General features: G+C 42.6%; 1 protein-coding gene across 1 annotated transcript in view; it reads right to left on the bottom strand.

Moving 5' to 3' along the window:
- Positions 1-16,919, bottom strand: part of LOC126253539 (uncharacterized) — a 606,491-nt gene that overhangs the window by 368,698 nt on the left and 220,874 nt on the right. The window contains exons 22-25 of the mRNA XM_049954972.1: positions 14,676-14,921; positions 11,465-11,657; positions 8,733-8,931; positions 6,128-6,415 (exon numbers count right to left, since the gene is read on the bottom strand). Coding sequence (XP_049810929.1) covers positions 6,128-6,415; positions 8,733-8,931; positions 11,465-11,657; positions 14,676-14,921 — 926 coding nt within the window. The remainder of the gene's footprint in view (positions 1-6,127; positions 6,416-8,732; positions 8,932-11,464; positions 11,658-14,675; positions 14,922-16,919) is intronic.

Below are 16,919 nucleotides of genomic sequence, written 5' to 3'. Positions count from 1 at the left end.
ATAAAACTATACCACAATCGTTTGCTAGCAATTGTGGGTATGGCTCAAATGCATGGGTCCAGTGACACGTTCTTATGAGCCCAGACGTGTCAAAAAGAAGAGTTCAGAGAAATGTTATTTTAAATGTGTGGCAACCTAGGACTCTGGGTGCAACTGGTACATCGCGCACTGATGCACTCTTAGTGATTACGTTGTTTTGTCTTTTGGACCCGTGGTCTAGGGGTAGCGTCTTTGATTCATAATCAAAACGTCTTCGGTCCCGGGTTCGATCCCCGCCACTGCCTAAATTTTGATAAATAATCAGCATTGGCGGCCGAAGACTTCCGGCATAAGAAGTCACCCTCATTCTGCCAACAGCCTTGTCAAAGAGGGCGGAGGATCGGATAGAGGTTCAGGGCACTCTCTTGTCCTAGGGGTGGGAAATTGCCCCTAAAGGCGGAAGAATCAGCAATGATCAACGACATGAGGATGCAGAAGGCAATGGAAACCACTGCATTACAGACACGTAACGTGTATCCACAGGACATGTGGCCTGTAATTGAAGAAGTGTCATGATGATCTCTCCATTGGCAAAAGATTCCGGAATAGTCCCCCATTCGGATCTCCGGGAGGGGACTGCCAAGGGGGAGGTTAACATGAGAAAAAGATTGAATAATCAACGAAAGGATAACGTTCTACGAGTCGGGGCGTGGAATGTCAGAAGCTTGAACGTGGTAGGGAAACTAGAAAATCTGAAAAGGGAAATGCAAAGGCTCAATCTAGATATAGTAGGGGTCAGTGAAGTGGTGGAAGGAAGACAAGGATTTCTGGTCAGATGAGTATCGGGTAATATCAACAGCAGCAGAAAATGGTATAACAGGTGTAGGATTCGTTATGAATAGGAAGGTAGGGCAGAGGGTGTGTTACTGTGAACAGTTCTGTGACCGGGTAGTTCTAATCAGAATCGACAGCAGACCAACACCGACAACGATAGTTGAGGTATACATGCCGACGTCGCAAGCTGAAGATGAAGAGATAGAGAAAGTGTATGAGGATATAGAAAGGGTAATGCAGTATGTAAAGGGGGACGAAAATCTAATAGTCATGGGCGACTGGAATGCAGTTGTAGGGGAAGGAGTAGAAGAAAAGGTTACAGAAGAATATGGGCTTGGGACAAGGAATGAAAGAGGAGAAAGACTAATTGAGTTCTGTAACAAGTTTCAGCTAGTAATAGCGAATACCCTGTTCAAGAATCACAAGAGGAGGAGGTATACTTGGAAAAGGCCGGGAGACACGGGAAGATTTCAATTAGATTACATCATAGTCAGACAGAGATTCCGAAATCAGATACTGGATTGTAAGGCGTACCCAGGAGCAGATATAGACTCAGATCACAATATAGTAGTGATGAAGAGTAGGCTGAAGTTCAAGACATTAGTCAGGAAGAATCAATACGCAAGAAAGTGGGATACGAAAGTACTAAGGAATGACGAGATACGTTTGAAGTTCTCTAACGCTATAGATACAGCAATAAGGAATAGCGCAGTAGGCAGTACAGTTGAAGAAGAATGGACATCTCTAAAAAGGGCCATCACAGAAGTGGGGAAGGAAAACATAGGCACAAAGAAGGTAGCTGCGAAGAAACCATGGGTAACAGAAGAAATACTTCAGTTGATTGATGAAAGGAGGAAGTACAAACATGTTCCGGGAAAATCAGGAATAAAAAAATACAAGTCGCTGAGGAATGAAATAAATAGGAAGTGCAGGGAGGCTAAGACGAAATGGCTGCAGGAAAAATGTGAAGACATCGAAAAAGATATGATTGTCGGAAGGACAGACTCAGCATACAGGAAAGTCAAAACAACCTTTGGTGACATTAAAAGCAACGGTGGTAACATTAAGAGTGCAACGGGAATTCCACTGTTAAATGCAGAGGAGAGAGCAGATAGGTGGAAAGAATACATTGAAAGCCTCTATGAGGGTGAAGATTTGTCTGATGTGATAGAAGAAGAAACAGGAGTCGATTTAGAAGAGATAGGGGATCCAGTATTAGAATCGGAATTTAAAAGAGCTTTGGGGGACTTACGGTCAAATAAGGCAGAAGGGATAGATAACATTCCATCAGAATTTCTAAAATCATTGGGGGAAGTGGCAACAAAACGACTATTCTCGTTGGTGTGTAGAATATATGAGTCTGGCGATATACCATCTGACTTACGGAAAAGCATCATCCACACAATTCCGAAGACGGCAAGAGCTGACAAGTGCGAGAATTATCGCACAATCAGCTTAACAGCTCATGCATCGAAGCTGCTTACAAGAATAATATACAGAAGAATGGAAAAGAAAATTGAGAATGCGCTAGGTGACGATCAGTTTGGCTTTAGGAAAAGTAAAGGGACGAGAGAGGCAATTCTGACGTTACAGCTAATAATGGAAGCAAGGCTAAAGAAAAATCAAGACACTTTCATAGGATTTGTCGACCTGGAAAAAGCGATCGACAATATAAAATGGTGCAAGCTGTTCGAGATTCTGAAAAAAGTAGGGGTAAGCTATAGGGAGAGACGGGTCATATACAATATGTACAACAACCAAGAGGGAATAATAAGAGTGGACGATCAAGAACGAAGTGCTCGTATTAAGAAGGGTGTAAGACAAGGCTGTAGCCTCTCGCCCCTACTCTTCAATCTGTACATCGAGGAAGCAATGATGGAAATAAAAGAAAGGTTCAGGAGTGGAATTAAAATACAAGGTGAAAGGATATCAATGATACGATTCGCTGATGACATTGCTATCCTGAGTGAAAGTGAAGAAGAATTAAATGATCTGCTGAACGGAATGAACAGTCTAATGAGTACACAGTATGGTTTGAGAGTAAATCGGAGAAAGACGAAGGTAATGAAAAGTAGTAGAAATGAGAACAGCGAGAAACTTAACATCAGGATTGATGGTCACGAAGTCAATGAAGTTAAGGAATTCTGCTACCTAGGCAGTAAAATAACCAATGACGGACGGAGCAAGTTGGACATCAAAAGCAGACTCGCTATGGCAAAAAAGGCATTTCTGGCCAAGAGAAGTCTACTAATATCAAATACCGGCCTTAATTTGAGGAAGAAATTTCTGAGGATGTACGTCTGGAGTACAGCATTGTATGGTAGTGAAACATGGACTGTGGGAAAACCGGAACAGAAGAGAATCGAAGCATTTGAGATGTGGTGCTATAGACGAATGTTGAAAATTAGGTGGACTGATAAGGTAAGGAATGAGGAGGTTCTACGTAGAATCGGAGAGGAAAGGAATATGTGGAAAACACTGATAAGGAGAAGGGACAGGATGATAGGACATCTGCTAAATGAGGGAATGACTTTCATGGTACTAGAGGGAGCTGTAGAGGGCAAAAACTGTAGAGGAAGACAGAGATTGGAATACATCAAGCAAATAATTGAGGACGTAGGTTGCAAGTGCTACTCTGAGATGAAGAGGTTAGCACAGGAAAGGAATTCGTGGCGGGCCGCATCAAACCAGTCAGTAGACCGATGACGAAAAAAAAAAATCCAGCTAAGGACAGTCTATTAACACTAGATGTGTGGGTGCATTTGGCACAAATCTCATTGATGGACAATTAGTGACTATGGGATTTTGTGCTTTGTTCTTATGATGAGGCACAATGCAGCTATACAGTAGTAGTAGTAGTAGTAGTACAACTTCGAACATGGCTGACGTTTGCAGCAACCGTATACACAAATTTGAAAAATATGTAAAAAAAAAAAAAAAAAAAAGAAATCAGCCAACCGGTTGCATAGGTTTTCTATATACTTTGACCAGGTTTCGTCACCTCTAAGGGTGACTTCACCAGAAGGTAAGGTAATTACATGAAGAACATATCGTCAAAGATGTACAGTGATTTAAGAGCTGAGTTGCTCAAGTCATACATTAAAATATAAAACATAATGTTCTTCAAAAGGTCTCCTCACGCCACACCTGTGTTACTTATGTTTTAATGTTTGACGTTTTGAAGAACATTATATTTTATATTTTAATGTATGACTTGAGCAACTCAATTCTTAAATTACTGTACATCTTTGACGACATGTACTTCATGTAATTACCTTACCTTCTGATGAAGTCACCCTTAGAGGTGACGAAACATGGTCAAGGTATATAGAAAACCTATGCAACCAGTTGGCTGATTTTTTTTTACATATTTTTCAAAAAAGTAATAGTAGCAGTTAGTTGCTTTGTAGTATGTTTGTTCAATAAGTGTGGTGGAGGGAAGTACATAATCATAAGCGGTAGCAGTTAATAAGTAGGGCCGGTCAACATCCAGGGTTTAGCCCAAGGTATCTAAGTGGTCCATTATCTCATTCACATGTAATTAGGCATTGCAGTATAAAGACTGTGCAGTAAATTATTACACTGTAAGTAGAATAACAACACAACAACAATATTTAGTATTAGTACCCACTCAATAGTAATTCAGATAGTGGGCTTACACTATAATATCACATGTAAACAAAAATGTCTTTGGTCCATTCTGGCTCTATTGTCACTGCCCACCTTGCACTAAATTTAGTTCTGAGGATTTTAAATACTGTTCTGACAATTTATAGTGTTTACGTAGGCAGTGACCCTGTACCTGCATTACGGTATGGCACTGTTGTGAAATGTTGTTGCTTGATACGTCTGAATACTGCTAGGGGGAATCCATGCAGATCTTCCTAGTCAATAAGCACATTTATAATCAAACAAGACGAGAGACTGCACTGCTCACTACCTTCACTGAATAATAGGAAAGTGATCTCTAGCTTGTCCACTGTACACAGAGATAACGCTGTGAGAACAACGAGCTCTGTTACGCAGCAGGTTATATTTATTATTAATGGGTCGTCCATTGTGGAAAAGCTGCAGGACAAGTTAAACGATTTTTACATCAAGTCTGAATATAACAGATTTTTAATTACTCTAGTTATTGAACACGATACACAAGCTGTTAATGGACAGCAAATTTTTCTAAAAGTCTGGATTGAATTTACGCAGAATGACGCTAGCACTGCGGGAAAGTACCAAATGATACGGAAGACAGCATGGAGAAAATGCGAAAAGTTTTATTTATCTGCACAATGTTGGGAACGAAATCAGAAATTATAATCAAATTTGAGAACACAAGTTGCGTGCCACAGCACGTAAGTAGCGAGATGCTCAGAGTGCAGGTCGTGCTACTAAAGACTGCGAAAGTTACAGTTTCCCAAAATCAGCAATGTGAGCTCCCATCAGCACCAGATGGTGACTGGGAGACGAACTGCACACTGCCCAGAGCACGAATGCCACGAAAAGAATTTGTTCGTCCTCAACTCTCTACTTTCAAGAAACTCTATAAGGAAGAGACAACTCAGTGTTATTGCCAATGATGTGGACGAGAATATCGTTTACTTCATGTGAAAACAGGAGAACACAGAAGAAATTTCCCACTCTTGGTATAAGAAACGCACAGTAACAAACATGAGGCTGGATCTGGTTTCGAGCAGCGTCTCCTCAATGGGTCGGCCTGTTCGTGCCAAGCACGAAGTTCGACTGGATGATCAAAATCTTGGAGTGAAAGTAACCATATTTCTCATGCTGGCTGGGTGGCAGCCGCATCTTCTCGACCTTCGATGTTCGTAAAGAAAAGACAGGAATGCTATAGTCAGTTATTCTATGGAGGCGGCAGTGAGGCACAGCTTCCCTGCCCTCAGGTCAGCCAGGTACCGGCTGTGCCCGCAAAAATAAGAAGCAAACCGCATCCTCAGTTCTGCGAAAACTGCTCATCTGGCTGCGAGGCTGACCTCGCCTAATAAGATACATTGAGTGCCTTATGCCGACAATAGGCCGTGAGACCACAACAGGAGTGCATCTTCCCAGTGCAAAAAACACAAAGCCTTCTTCCCAAGTCCATATGTCCAGCACTCCCAATAAAATAACTACAAAATATTGGCAGAGCATCACAATTCTTAGTTATTCTGAATTCCCAACCACAGCATACAACACACCAATTTTAGCTTAACTTGAGATGTATAACTAATCACACATTTTATACTGTTAGGTAAGTGATGGAAGAGTATTTTGGTAGAAGTACAGTTGACCAGTCGCTGAGAGGCTGCGCCGTACGCACCTCGTTGATGGCGCAGGCGACGCTGAGGCAGGGGTCGACGCAGGCTCGGCTGGCGTCGAGGCCCAGCGTGCAGGCGAGCCCCGGCGGGCAGTCGGCGTCGCTGAGGCAGCCGCGCTTCGGCTGGCCCTCATCCTCGGGCCGGCAGCCCAGCACCAGGTCGCTCGGGTCGCCGCTCGTGCCCTCCGCGCAGATGCACGACGAACGGTGCTGCTCGGACACGCACAGCGCGTTCGGCCCGCACTGAGCCTTGCTGCACGCGTCCACGCACTTGCGCACGCCGCTAGAGCCCTGCAACACGTAAGTTAACACAATCACGTGTCGTCACCTCTCAGTCTCCCTACAAGCACGCTCGACGAAAGTAGGTTGGGGGGGGGGGGGGGGAAGAGGCGGCACCAGGGTTGGTATCCACAGGGTAATGCTGCGAGGTAAAGAGCCCACTCACACATTTATTAATTTTTTTTAAAGGATGAATACGAGAAAGGCGAACTCTGTTTACACAAGTTTCAACTCACAGAGAGAACACCATCATGTCTGTTTGAAGGTAAAGAGAAGAGCACTCTCGTTTCTCTTTCCATATTACCGGGAAAAAATGGAGGCATTTAAAGAATGTGTACTTTTGTGCCGTGCCAAATTACTTTAATGGCTTGTCAAACATGGTGTCATGTTACTAACGGAAGGTATTCCCACTTGATATCGTAAAATCAAACCGTAACATACAGTGTATACTACACGCTGTTCTTGTGTGACTTACTTGTTGCACACTTATTGTTATGCTCAAATGGCATACTATGTTATGAAAGAGAGCTTCTTTTGTCAAAATTATCCATAACCCACTTCAAGGGATTGAAAACAAAGAATTAGAAAGGACATTGGCTGCTTTTGCAGTAAGGACACAAGGTTCGACAAGACCTACTCCAGGGCCCATCCTGACTCTCCACTGGCCTGAATGCAACTAATGACGTCCGAATAGCGTCCTCTGCTGGTTATATGTCACATTTTAAATCTGTGAGCTGGACTTGGACGCAGGTGCTCCCAGTATACTTCGCGGACCGTTCAACTTGAAAGAGGCTCTTCTTCATTTCATTCTAACTCTGTAGTAAAACATTCATGACTTTTCTGTGCTGTTTTGTCGTCCCCTGCGAGGCATGCGTCTGGTAGATTCGTATACAGGCACAATTAAGATTAACGTACATGTCTGGTCCTTCAAGTTCTTTAAAAACGCTCAAGACACCAATTAAATTATGACTTAACTTGTAACGATCTTACACAGTGTCCAGGTCGCGATACAACTCGTCTTTATTTAACCTTGTCAGTTTCGCGAATAGCGATTTTGTAATGCTCATGAAGGCTTCCATGCTATGAAATCAATGCACCGTATTTATTAAGTGTTGTGTGAAACGTAGCAGTACTAAAACTCCACTAAAATGTCTGTGAACGATTTCTAAAATGTTTTTCTTCTTCTGGAGAAATACACAGGTGTTTGCTTGGGTTAGTCTATACGGTATATGGCGGAAGCACTTTGTACTAATATTAGCGACTTTATGCCTTCTCCATTCTCCACCAGAGCGAGGGGAAATGACTACTTGCGTCGATACACTTGCTAATCTCCTTCATATTATTACCACGGTCCCTACACGAAAATAAGCTACGAAGGAAGCTGCAAATTTACCCAAGAGGGTTTCGTGAGAATAACACCGCTTTTCTTCCAAAGATTCGCATTTAAATCCACTAAATATATTTTTCACATTTTCACCTGTAAGTGCCGACTTTGTCAAATCACAGCAACGCGTCCCCGAATTCCTACGACGTGTGCTGCTATGTGTTCTTTACGTGGAACTCAGAATAGGTGACACTAGTCTCTTGCATGTGAGTTTCTTTACAGGTATACTGCAATTTCTCAGATTTCTCCCAAGAAATCTATGTCTTCAGTTTGCCTTCCGTATCTCTGACACCATGTGGTCGTTCCATTTCACATTGATTCTCAGTATTACGAATAGTTTTTTAGGTGACGTGACACGATCCAGAAACTTACCACCAACCTTTCAATGGAATAATGTCGAGTTCTTTCTCTTTTTTGGGAGAATGATCGTACATTCACCCACTTTTACAGAGAATGGCAACATAGCATGCTAACTGGAAACAGTCCAAGTCGTTTTAAAATCAATTTTTAGATGAAACTAAATGCAAACGATATTCGTCTTTTTATTGTTTATTTCATTGTTGTTGTACGGATTAAAAGAATTTTGAGCGAGGCTCATATGAAACACAATACGAGAATTTAGTCGATGTTATAGAAGAGTGTGTGACATCTTAATTCAGTAGTGATCTCGATAAATAATTTTCTGTCTTCCTCAAAGTTATTTTCTAACTGATGCAATTCACGTAAATGGCTCTTTACTACAGTCACGGGGAATTCTATTACTTTCCACCGAAGACACTGAAAGACAACTGTGCAAATTTAACGGCTGGTTAACAGACTAAAGGCCATGCAGAAAAGAGGCACACATATAAATGTTTTAATAACTAACATTATTTGGAGAATGGTGAGAAATTATTAAATGCAGATCATTTACTGTGTGATAGAAAAAGAAACACTTACCTTAACACCAAGGAAATGGAAGCATATCTCTGAAGAGGCACAGTCCAGGTCGTTGTTACAGTGGCCGAGCGGCTTGCAGGCTTTGCTGCTGGCGTCCAGGTTGTATCCCGCAGGGCAGATGCACTTCCCGGAGTCGCAGGTGGCCATGGAGCCGCACTTCACTCCAGCGCACAGGTCGCGGCACTTGCCCTTCTCGCAGGAGAACCTGTACACGGCCAAGGTAGTCCTTATAAATAAACACGGAGGCTTGTCTCTGCTCAGTACCCCTTCATCCTTCAGACTTGCCTCAATTTACGCCAGATATCTTCAATATAACGGAGGGCCGCTTGTTTTTTATGCTAGTAACGTCAACGAAAGCAGATATACATCACGACCAGGGAATCATTCTCTATTGATCACCAAAAAGGGGAACCGTTTCTTTTGCCTGTGTGGTCTTTTTGCACCTACTTTCTTGTATTCACCCTTAGCCGTCTCACGGGCTGAGCTCGAGTTAGAGGACATGTCTCTGAGCATAGAAGAGCAAAACATGCAATTTCGTCGGATAACCTAAGGACACATTTGAAAATGTAGTTTATTTCTGATTGAGCACTCTACGTTGCTGCAACGACAGGACATTTTCATTTACTGGAAGTATTTAATCGTGTTGAAACCTGCCCACGTCCTGGCCTAAAGAGAATTCCTAACTGAGCCAGATTAATGTAAAATGAATATGCTGGAGTAGAAGCTCAGTGTAATGACAGTGAAAGTTATTGGGCAGCAGATGTATTGAGGAAAACATTAAATAATGTAAATAAAAATAATTTGTGGAAATGTACGGAATGGGAAAGAACAAAGTCTGGAGAATGTTTAAACACGAAGAAACCCAAAACTTATCTTAAAGATGGAATGCTGAGAAGAACTCATATTAAGCTTCAGAGGGCACAGTTAGCTTGATCTAACAGGTAACGGAAGAAAAATCATGAAAGGCAGGAAGATGTGACTTTGTTTTGTTTCTTTCTTAGTGATTACTCCCTTTACCCGTTTGCTTTTATTTGTTTCGATCTCCGCCTATCGTGTTCATTTTCTACAGTTTCCCGATTTCTTTTCGTCATTTCGTATTCTAAATAACTTCTCTTCCTTCTCTCTTCTCCCTTCTGACTTCCCTGTGGTTTTTGTTTTAGAGACGGCAGGCTGAAAGAAATCTTTATTGTGTAACTTCAGATGGTCTAATTGAGGACCACGCGTTCTTAATCTCCAATATGAATTTTCTTCGTCTCGATCGCAAATTAAAATTATGATTGTCGGTTTCTAACGTTAAATTATCATTTTCACAAAAAACTTAATTGCAACAGTAACACGTCGCAAGCAGCGTATGAACATGCTATGTTACTAAAACTGCTGCTGCCCGTAAAGGGAAGGAAAGCTTTAATCTGTCACCAATTTGCAAGACCAATATAATATGTATGCGGATCTTTATGGCTGATGTATGTGTGCGTATCCATACACGAAGAAACATCTCCTGTTCCGTAACCAGTCCGTGTGGCCGATTACAGCTCTTTAAACGCTTGTTCGCTTGCTTGTGTCTAGTGGATCTGAAGTATTTATTTATTTATTTCATTAACAGTACAAAATAGCCCACCGCCTTGAAATGTAAGGTGGGTCGGATGCTTCTGAATCTAATAGCAAAGACTTATCGTTGTTACAGTCTTATTGGTAGATAGTTGTTAATAATATTGAAGATTTCTCTGAGATTACAGCGAATTGAATGGTTAACAATTGTTAAAATGGTTCCATATAATTTGTTACTACCTAGTTGATGAGAATATAATTTATGCAATGCAAGTGTCAAAGAAAAAGAAAAAAAAAGAAAATGTTACACAATGAGCGTGCTTAAGCATAATTTGTAATATATAGAGGGAAGTGATACGCTGTATTTGGATGAGTAATACAGTCTAAGTAGCATGTTGGTTAGTAATGCCCTATTTCTATCTATTTCAGATGAGAAGGTCTCGGTACAACCTCGAGCTATTCTCATCTGAAATGGTTTGCGCTAAGTAGTAAAGGACTTTTACTATTTGGGGAGCAAAATAACTGACGATGGTCGAAGTAGAGAGGATATAAAATGTAGACTGGCAATGGCAAGGAAAGCGTTTCTGAAGAAGAGAACCTTGTTAACATCGACTACAAATTTAAGTGTCAGGAAGTCGTTTCTGAAAGTATTTGTATGGAGTGTTGCCAGGTATGGAAGTGAAACGTGGACGATAAATAGTTTAGACAAGAAGAGAATAGAAGCTTTTGAAATGTGGTGCTACAGAAGAATGCTGAAGATTAGATGGGTAGATCACATAACTAATGAGGAGGTATTGAATAGAACTGGGGAGAAGAGGAGTTTGTGCCGCAACTTGACTAGAAGAAGGGATCGGTTGGTAGGACATGTTCTGAGGCATCAAGGGATCACCAAGTTAGTACTGGAGGGCAGCGTGGAGGGTAAAAATCGTAGAGGGAGACCAAGAGATGAATACACTAAGCAGATTGAGAAGGATGTAGGCTGCAGTAGGTACTGGGAGATGAATAAGCTTGTATGTTCGCACAGATTATACAGATTAAATTCTGATTGAGCACTTCATACATGGAATACATGAATCTTAGCCTCACATGAGAAATACACTTATGTTTGTAACTGGTTAGTTGAAATAAAATATAGTTCATTGGTACTTGATCTGAAGTACAGGGAGCAGAGGTAAGAGAGAGGGGCTCACCCTGGCGGGCAGGGCACGTCGCGGCCGCACTTGCAGGTGGCGGGGTCCGTGCAGGGCCCCGGCCGCACGCGCAGGCACACGGCGAACGGGTTGCCGGCGTAGCCCTCCTGGCAGCGGCAGTCGTAGCCGCCCGCCGTGTTGATGCACACCGCGTGGGCGCCACACGCTCCCGCGCTGCTGCACTCGTCCACGTCTGTCGGCAAACAGGGCAGCTCTATCACAACAGCACGGCGCAGGCACAGTTTACTACAAGTCCTCTCAGACCACATCTCCAACAAGAACGCGCTACTACGATATCTTGCAAAGTCCTGGGGACTGAAGGTTCATCCTTGGAACGGAGAAAATAGTGGATTGCTGCATGGGCCGTCAGGGGGAGAGCTACAGGAGCCCTCCTTTACTTGTATTAGGGAGTAGTCTCAGACTAAAGCTTTAACATATAACATACACTGGACAGAAACTATCGGGCTGAAATAATATCCTCTGTAACCTTACCTCCCGTAACTGAAAAGCCCATTCTACTTTCAAAATTTTGCTCTCAGTTTCTCTGCGCTGGTGTTTGAGACGCTCGTATTATTCAGATAGGCATAAACAAATCGGGTGTATACAGCCGTTAGTGAAATTTTCCGGGTGGTTAACGAGTGATCGAGACTGATATTAAATGAAAGATTTAACTGCCTGCCTCGTATCACACCTCCACAAATAAGAAAGGTGTGGGAAGACAGCTGTAAATTTCAACTGACTCCACCAGTTTATTGGAGAGCGACCTTGATCCAAAAGGGTCGAGTACGAGTACAAGAAAAGTTGATTTGATATCATCAGTATCCTGGACAAATCACTGATAACAAGACGCCTACATCGATGGTGAAGCGAAACTAGATATCTCAAAGACTGGATATCAGTTTTAAATCTCTGGACTCTCTGGAAACAGTACCTGGTGTAAGTAAGGAGTGGTATTGGCTGTGGCTGCAAGTAGTTATGAAGTACCCCACCCAAAGTGCATCTGTCAGCTGTGCTCTTTCCAACTCACGATTCTAAACGCGATTCAACCCACGGAAGAGGAAAATACTGATATCTATTTCTGGGCTGACTTTCTGACTGCAGTATTTGGGATACACGATTTTTTTGTCTTTCTGACGTACATTTTTATAACTTGTAAATTTCAGCAGGAAGACTCGAAAACAGAAATTGTTACATGTAAATATAACTTCGAATATCTGGAGCAGTCTCAACCAAACGTGGTACTTGAAAAAAATAATGTGTTGGGACTTGGACATTGCTAGGTCTTGCGTCTTCCCCAACAATGCGTGTCACGTATTGACGTTTGCCACGTCAGAAACGGTGCATATACTGAGCACCTGTAATACGAGTTTAAAGACTAGGAGAGAGGCTCTATGCGCTGATGTGTACCTGTTTTCCGGATTTCTTGTAGTTTTTTTCAAAAATTCTTTATTCAGAGGTACTAACGATACATGATTAACCCACTACCTAACTACATTAGGGGCCCTAAGTTTACATTCACATTAAAATTACTGCAGCTAGATTATTATTTACTACACGTGTGTTGATACTTCTAGTACTGTTCCACTATAGGCATTTCTAAGTTTTGCTACTATTTAATACTACATGTTTCTTTGATTTACTAAGTTACCTATGAGATTAATTTACTAACATCTATTTCTATTTGTATACTACTTTGTACAGTACTTGTAGTTTTTAGCTAGTTTCTTCCGAATCCCCGGAGGTACTTATGAATAACCCTTTATGTGACATCCTTTGTCGTGTTGAAAAACGAAACCGCGGAATTTTTTTTTAATGATGTTACTTCCAGAATTAATTTCTTTCACTCCGAAGAATTGAAATGGTTAAAGTAATCGTAAACGACCGATATTAGTGGCTAATCCTTAGGTTTTCGTGTTGGTGACAATCCCGAAGACATTTCATCGTTTGGGGTTTGTTGCTGATAGGGATGGTGCTGGAATGTAGATAACTTAAAAGTGGTCGAAAAGCCAAATATTAATGTCAATAGTGTTTAGCGTTGTTAAACTGAATGATAAAAGTCCTAATGAGAATTGACCGAGAAGGATGAGTGTGTGAATAGGAAGGGTTGGACATGCAAAGTGTGGAATGTGTGTAACGATTTCAGCCACACGTGGTACATGATCATTTAGTATCTCGAAAAATGCTGTTGGTAGCACATGCCGAAGTCTTCTGGGGCCTTCTACTGGTGATGTAGGGGTGGGAATGGGGTGAGATAAAAATACGTTCTACATCTACACATCTACGTGATTACTCTGCTATTCACAATAAAGTGCCTGGCAGAGGGTTCAATGAACCACATTCATGCTGTCTCTCTACCGTTCCACTCTCGAACGGCACGCGGGAAGAAGGAGCACTCAAATTTTTCTGTGCGAGCCCTGATTTCTCTGATTTTATCGTGATGATCATTTCTCCCTACGTAGGTGGGTGCCAACAGAATGTTTTCGCAATCGGAGGAGAAAACTGGTGATTGAAATTTCATGAGAAGATCCCATCGCAACGAAAAACGCCTTTGTTTTAATGATTGCCACTCCAATTCACGTATCATGTGTGTGACACTATCTCGCCTATTTCGCGATAATACAAAACGAGCTGCCCTACTTTGTACTTTTTCGATGTCATCCGTCAGTCCCACCTGATGCGGATCCCACACCGCACAGTAATACTCCAAAACAGGGCGGACAAGCGTGGTGTAAGCAGTCTCTTTAGTAGACCTGTTGCTCCTTCTAAGTGTTCTGCCAGTGAATCCCAGTTTTTGGTCTGCTCTACCCACAATATTATCTACGTGATCGTTCCAATTTAGGTTATTTGTAATTGTAATCCCTAAGTATTTAGCTGAATGTATAGCCTTCAGATTTGTGTGACTTGTCGCGTAATCGAAATTTAGCTGATTTCTTTTAGTACTCATATGAATAACTTCTCACGTTTCTTTATTCAGGGTCAATTGCCACTTTTCACACCATACAAGTATATTATCTAAATCATTTTTGGAAGTCGTTTTGATCATCTGATGACTTTACAAGACGGTAATCTGCAAACAATCTTCACACACATTACCTTGTAATAAACTAGTAATAGTAACTTATTCGTGTGAGCTGGAAGTGGATTTGAATTTCTGCCAGCAAGAGCAGAGTAGTCGCTCTTACGGTGGGAGTAGGCAGACAGAGGAGTTTACCTTGGCAGAGGATGTAGGGGTTTCCGGCGAAGCCCGGCGGGCAGGCGCACTGCATGCCGTGCGGGCCCTGGCGGCAGTGGGCGCCCTGGCCGCAGGCGGCGCTGGCGCACGACGCCTTGCCCTGCGGCGCGCAGCCCTGGTAGGGGTTGCCCTCGTGGCCCGCGTCGCACACGCACACGTTCACCACGCCGTACTCGCAGTGCGCGTTCTCTCCGCAGCCCGGCTCGCAGTGCGGCGGCAGCACGGCTGCAACAAATACACACACGTTAATGCACGTCCACCAGCAGCGGCGCCCCCGGGTCCAATCCGAAGCCTGTGCGATGAAAGAGAGGTCAGACAAAATTTTACGACACAGAAACCTGTTAAGCGATAGCATATGTGACACAGTCAAACATAAAATATTATTTTAAATGTACGAGGGTTAGTCGGAAAGTAAGGTTCGATGGGGCGCAAAATTGGAAACTACAGTGAAAAATTCGATCAAGCTTTGCTTTGCGCAGATGCTTTGAGTAGTGTCTCTTGTATGCCCGTCGATTGGGTCACGTCGGACTTTTCTGTTCTGAGATCACAAGCACGCAAAGATGCTAGAACAATAATCTTTTGGCCGCGCGTTTAGAGGCGCCATGTCACGAATTGCGCGGCCCCTTTCGCCGGAGGTTCGAGTCCCTCGGGCATGGGGGTGTGTGTGTTGTCCTTAGCTGAAGTTAGTTTAAATAGTGTGTAAGTCTCGGGACCGATGACCTTAGCAGCTTGGTCCCTTAGGACTTCACACACATTTGAACGTTTTTGCACAATAATATCTCCCGCCAAGTACCTGGGGAGAGATTTCGCCTGATGTCATTGCAGCCCACATACCTTAACTGTCATGCGTTTCCTTCTTCATGACAATATTATGCCCCACCCAGCAAGTGCAATGAAGATAACCCTTCAGCGCTTTCGATGACATGTGTTTAATCACTCACAATACAGCCCGTAATTGGCTCCCCCCTGAGTTTCATCTCTGTTCACGTGAACCGCTGGCTATGAAATCAACATTTTGGCACGACCAACGAGGTGTTGACCAGCGTAGAGAATTGGCGAAAAGCGCAGGCGGTTGCCTTCTATGACGAGAGTATTGGAAAGCTGGTACAACGCTGGGACAAATGCCTAAGCCAAAGCGGTGACTATGTAGGCAAGTAGCTGGAAGGAGTAGGTAACTGTTGCAAACAACACATTTCTGTTTTTGACTTTTTTTTTTTTCGCGACCGATCGGAACTTACTTCCCGATTAGCCCTCGTGTCCTCATTTCAACCAGTTCAGCTGTATATTAATATCTCTACTATTACATCCAAAAATCAATAACGTTTTGTTAAATCCTGTAGTTTCACAATCGTGCTAGTTATTATGCAGGGAAAAATGTTCCTAGGAAACAGAACTGCATTATTAGTGACGGGATTCAGTGGGAACAAGTATTGACGGTAGGTTTTGTAATCCTTTACGAAGCTGGCCTTGAGAAGCTTCCTCTAATTATTCACAATCAGATTTGATTATGAATAGCGCAGAACACAGTCAGTAAACTACTTGTAAACTAACTTCTCCTAAAAACGATGCTACTCTGTCAAGCACAATACTCTTCGCCAAACCATTATTTGATTGTAAATAGCAATTACATGGAAGTTTGAGACTGGAGGCACACTGTGGTATATTTTGTAAAGGCGTCTTCTTAGTTACCCTTTTCAGGAGAAGTGATCGGTTCAGACTTTAATCTACCATACAATGGCATTTTTTTATTTATTTTGAGTATCAGAATAGCTTCCAGTCTTTCCCTCCGAAGTATTACTTGGCACAGTACTGTCTTCATTTCCAAACTTACACTATGTTTGACGAGACTATAGGTAGATTGTTCTTGCCTCCACTGTCGCATTTTCAAACGTAGAAACAAAAGCTCCTCACCTTCTCCCCGATAAATCGGAACACAACATAACGGTCTGCCACAATGGCAGTTCTATTGAAAGCACTCTTAGGGCTTCCAGATGTGTTCAGTTAAGATCTTCGACAGAAGATGATGAATCCACTGGAATGTTGCGTGCCGTACAATGTCTCATCCCCGGGCAAAACGACTTCCACCCTTGTTCGATATTGGGGCGTCGTGCCATACACCTGTGTGAGCGACCGCCGAACATTTACCCCGTGCTAGTAACTTCTACATCTACATCTACATCTACGTCTACATGATTATTCTGCAATTCACATTTAAGTGCTTGG

Source organism: Schistocerca nitens, chromosome 1 (assembly GCF_023898315.1).
Source record: "Schistocerca nitens isolate TAMUIC-IGC-003100 chromosome 1, iqSchNite1.1, whole genome shotgun sequence".
In the NCBI taxonomy this organism is placed as follows: domain Eukaryota; kingdom Metazoa; phylum Arthropoda; class Insecta; order Orthoptera; family Acrididae; genus Schistocerca; species Schistocerca nitens.
This window is presented reverse-complemented; position numbering and strand designations above follow the sequence as displayed.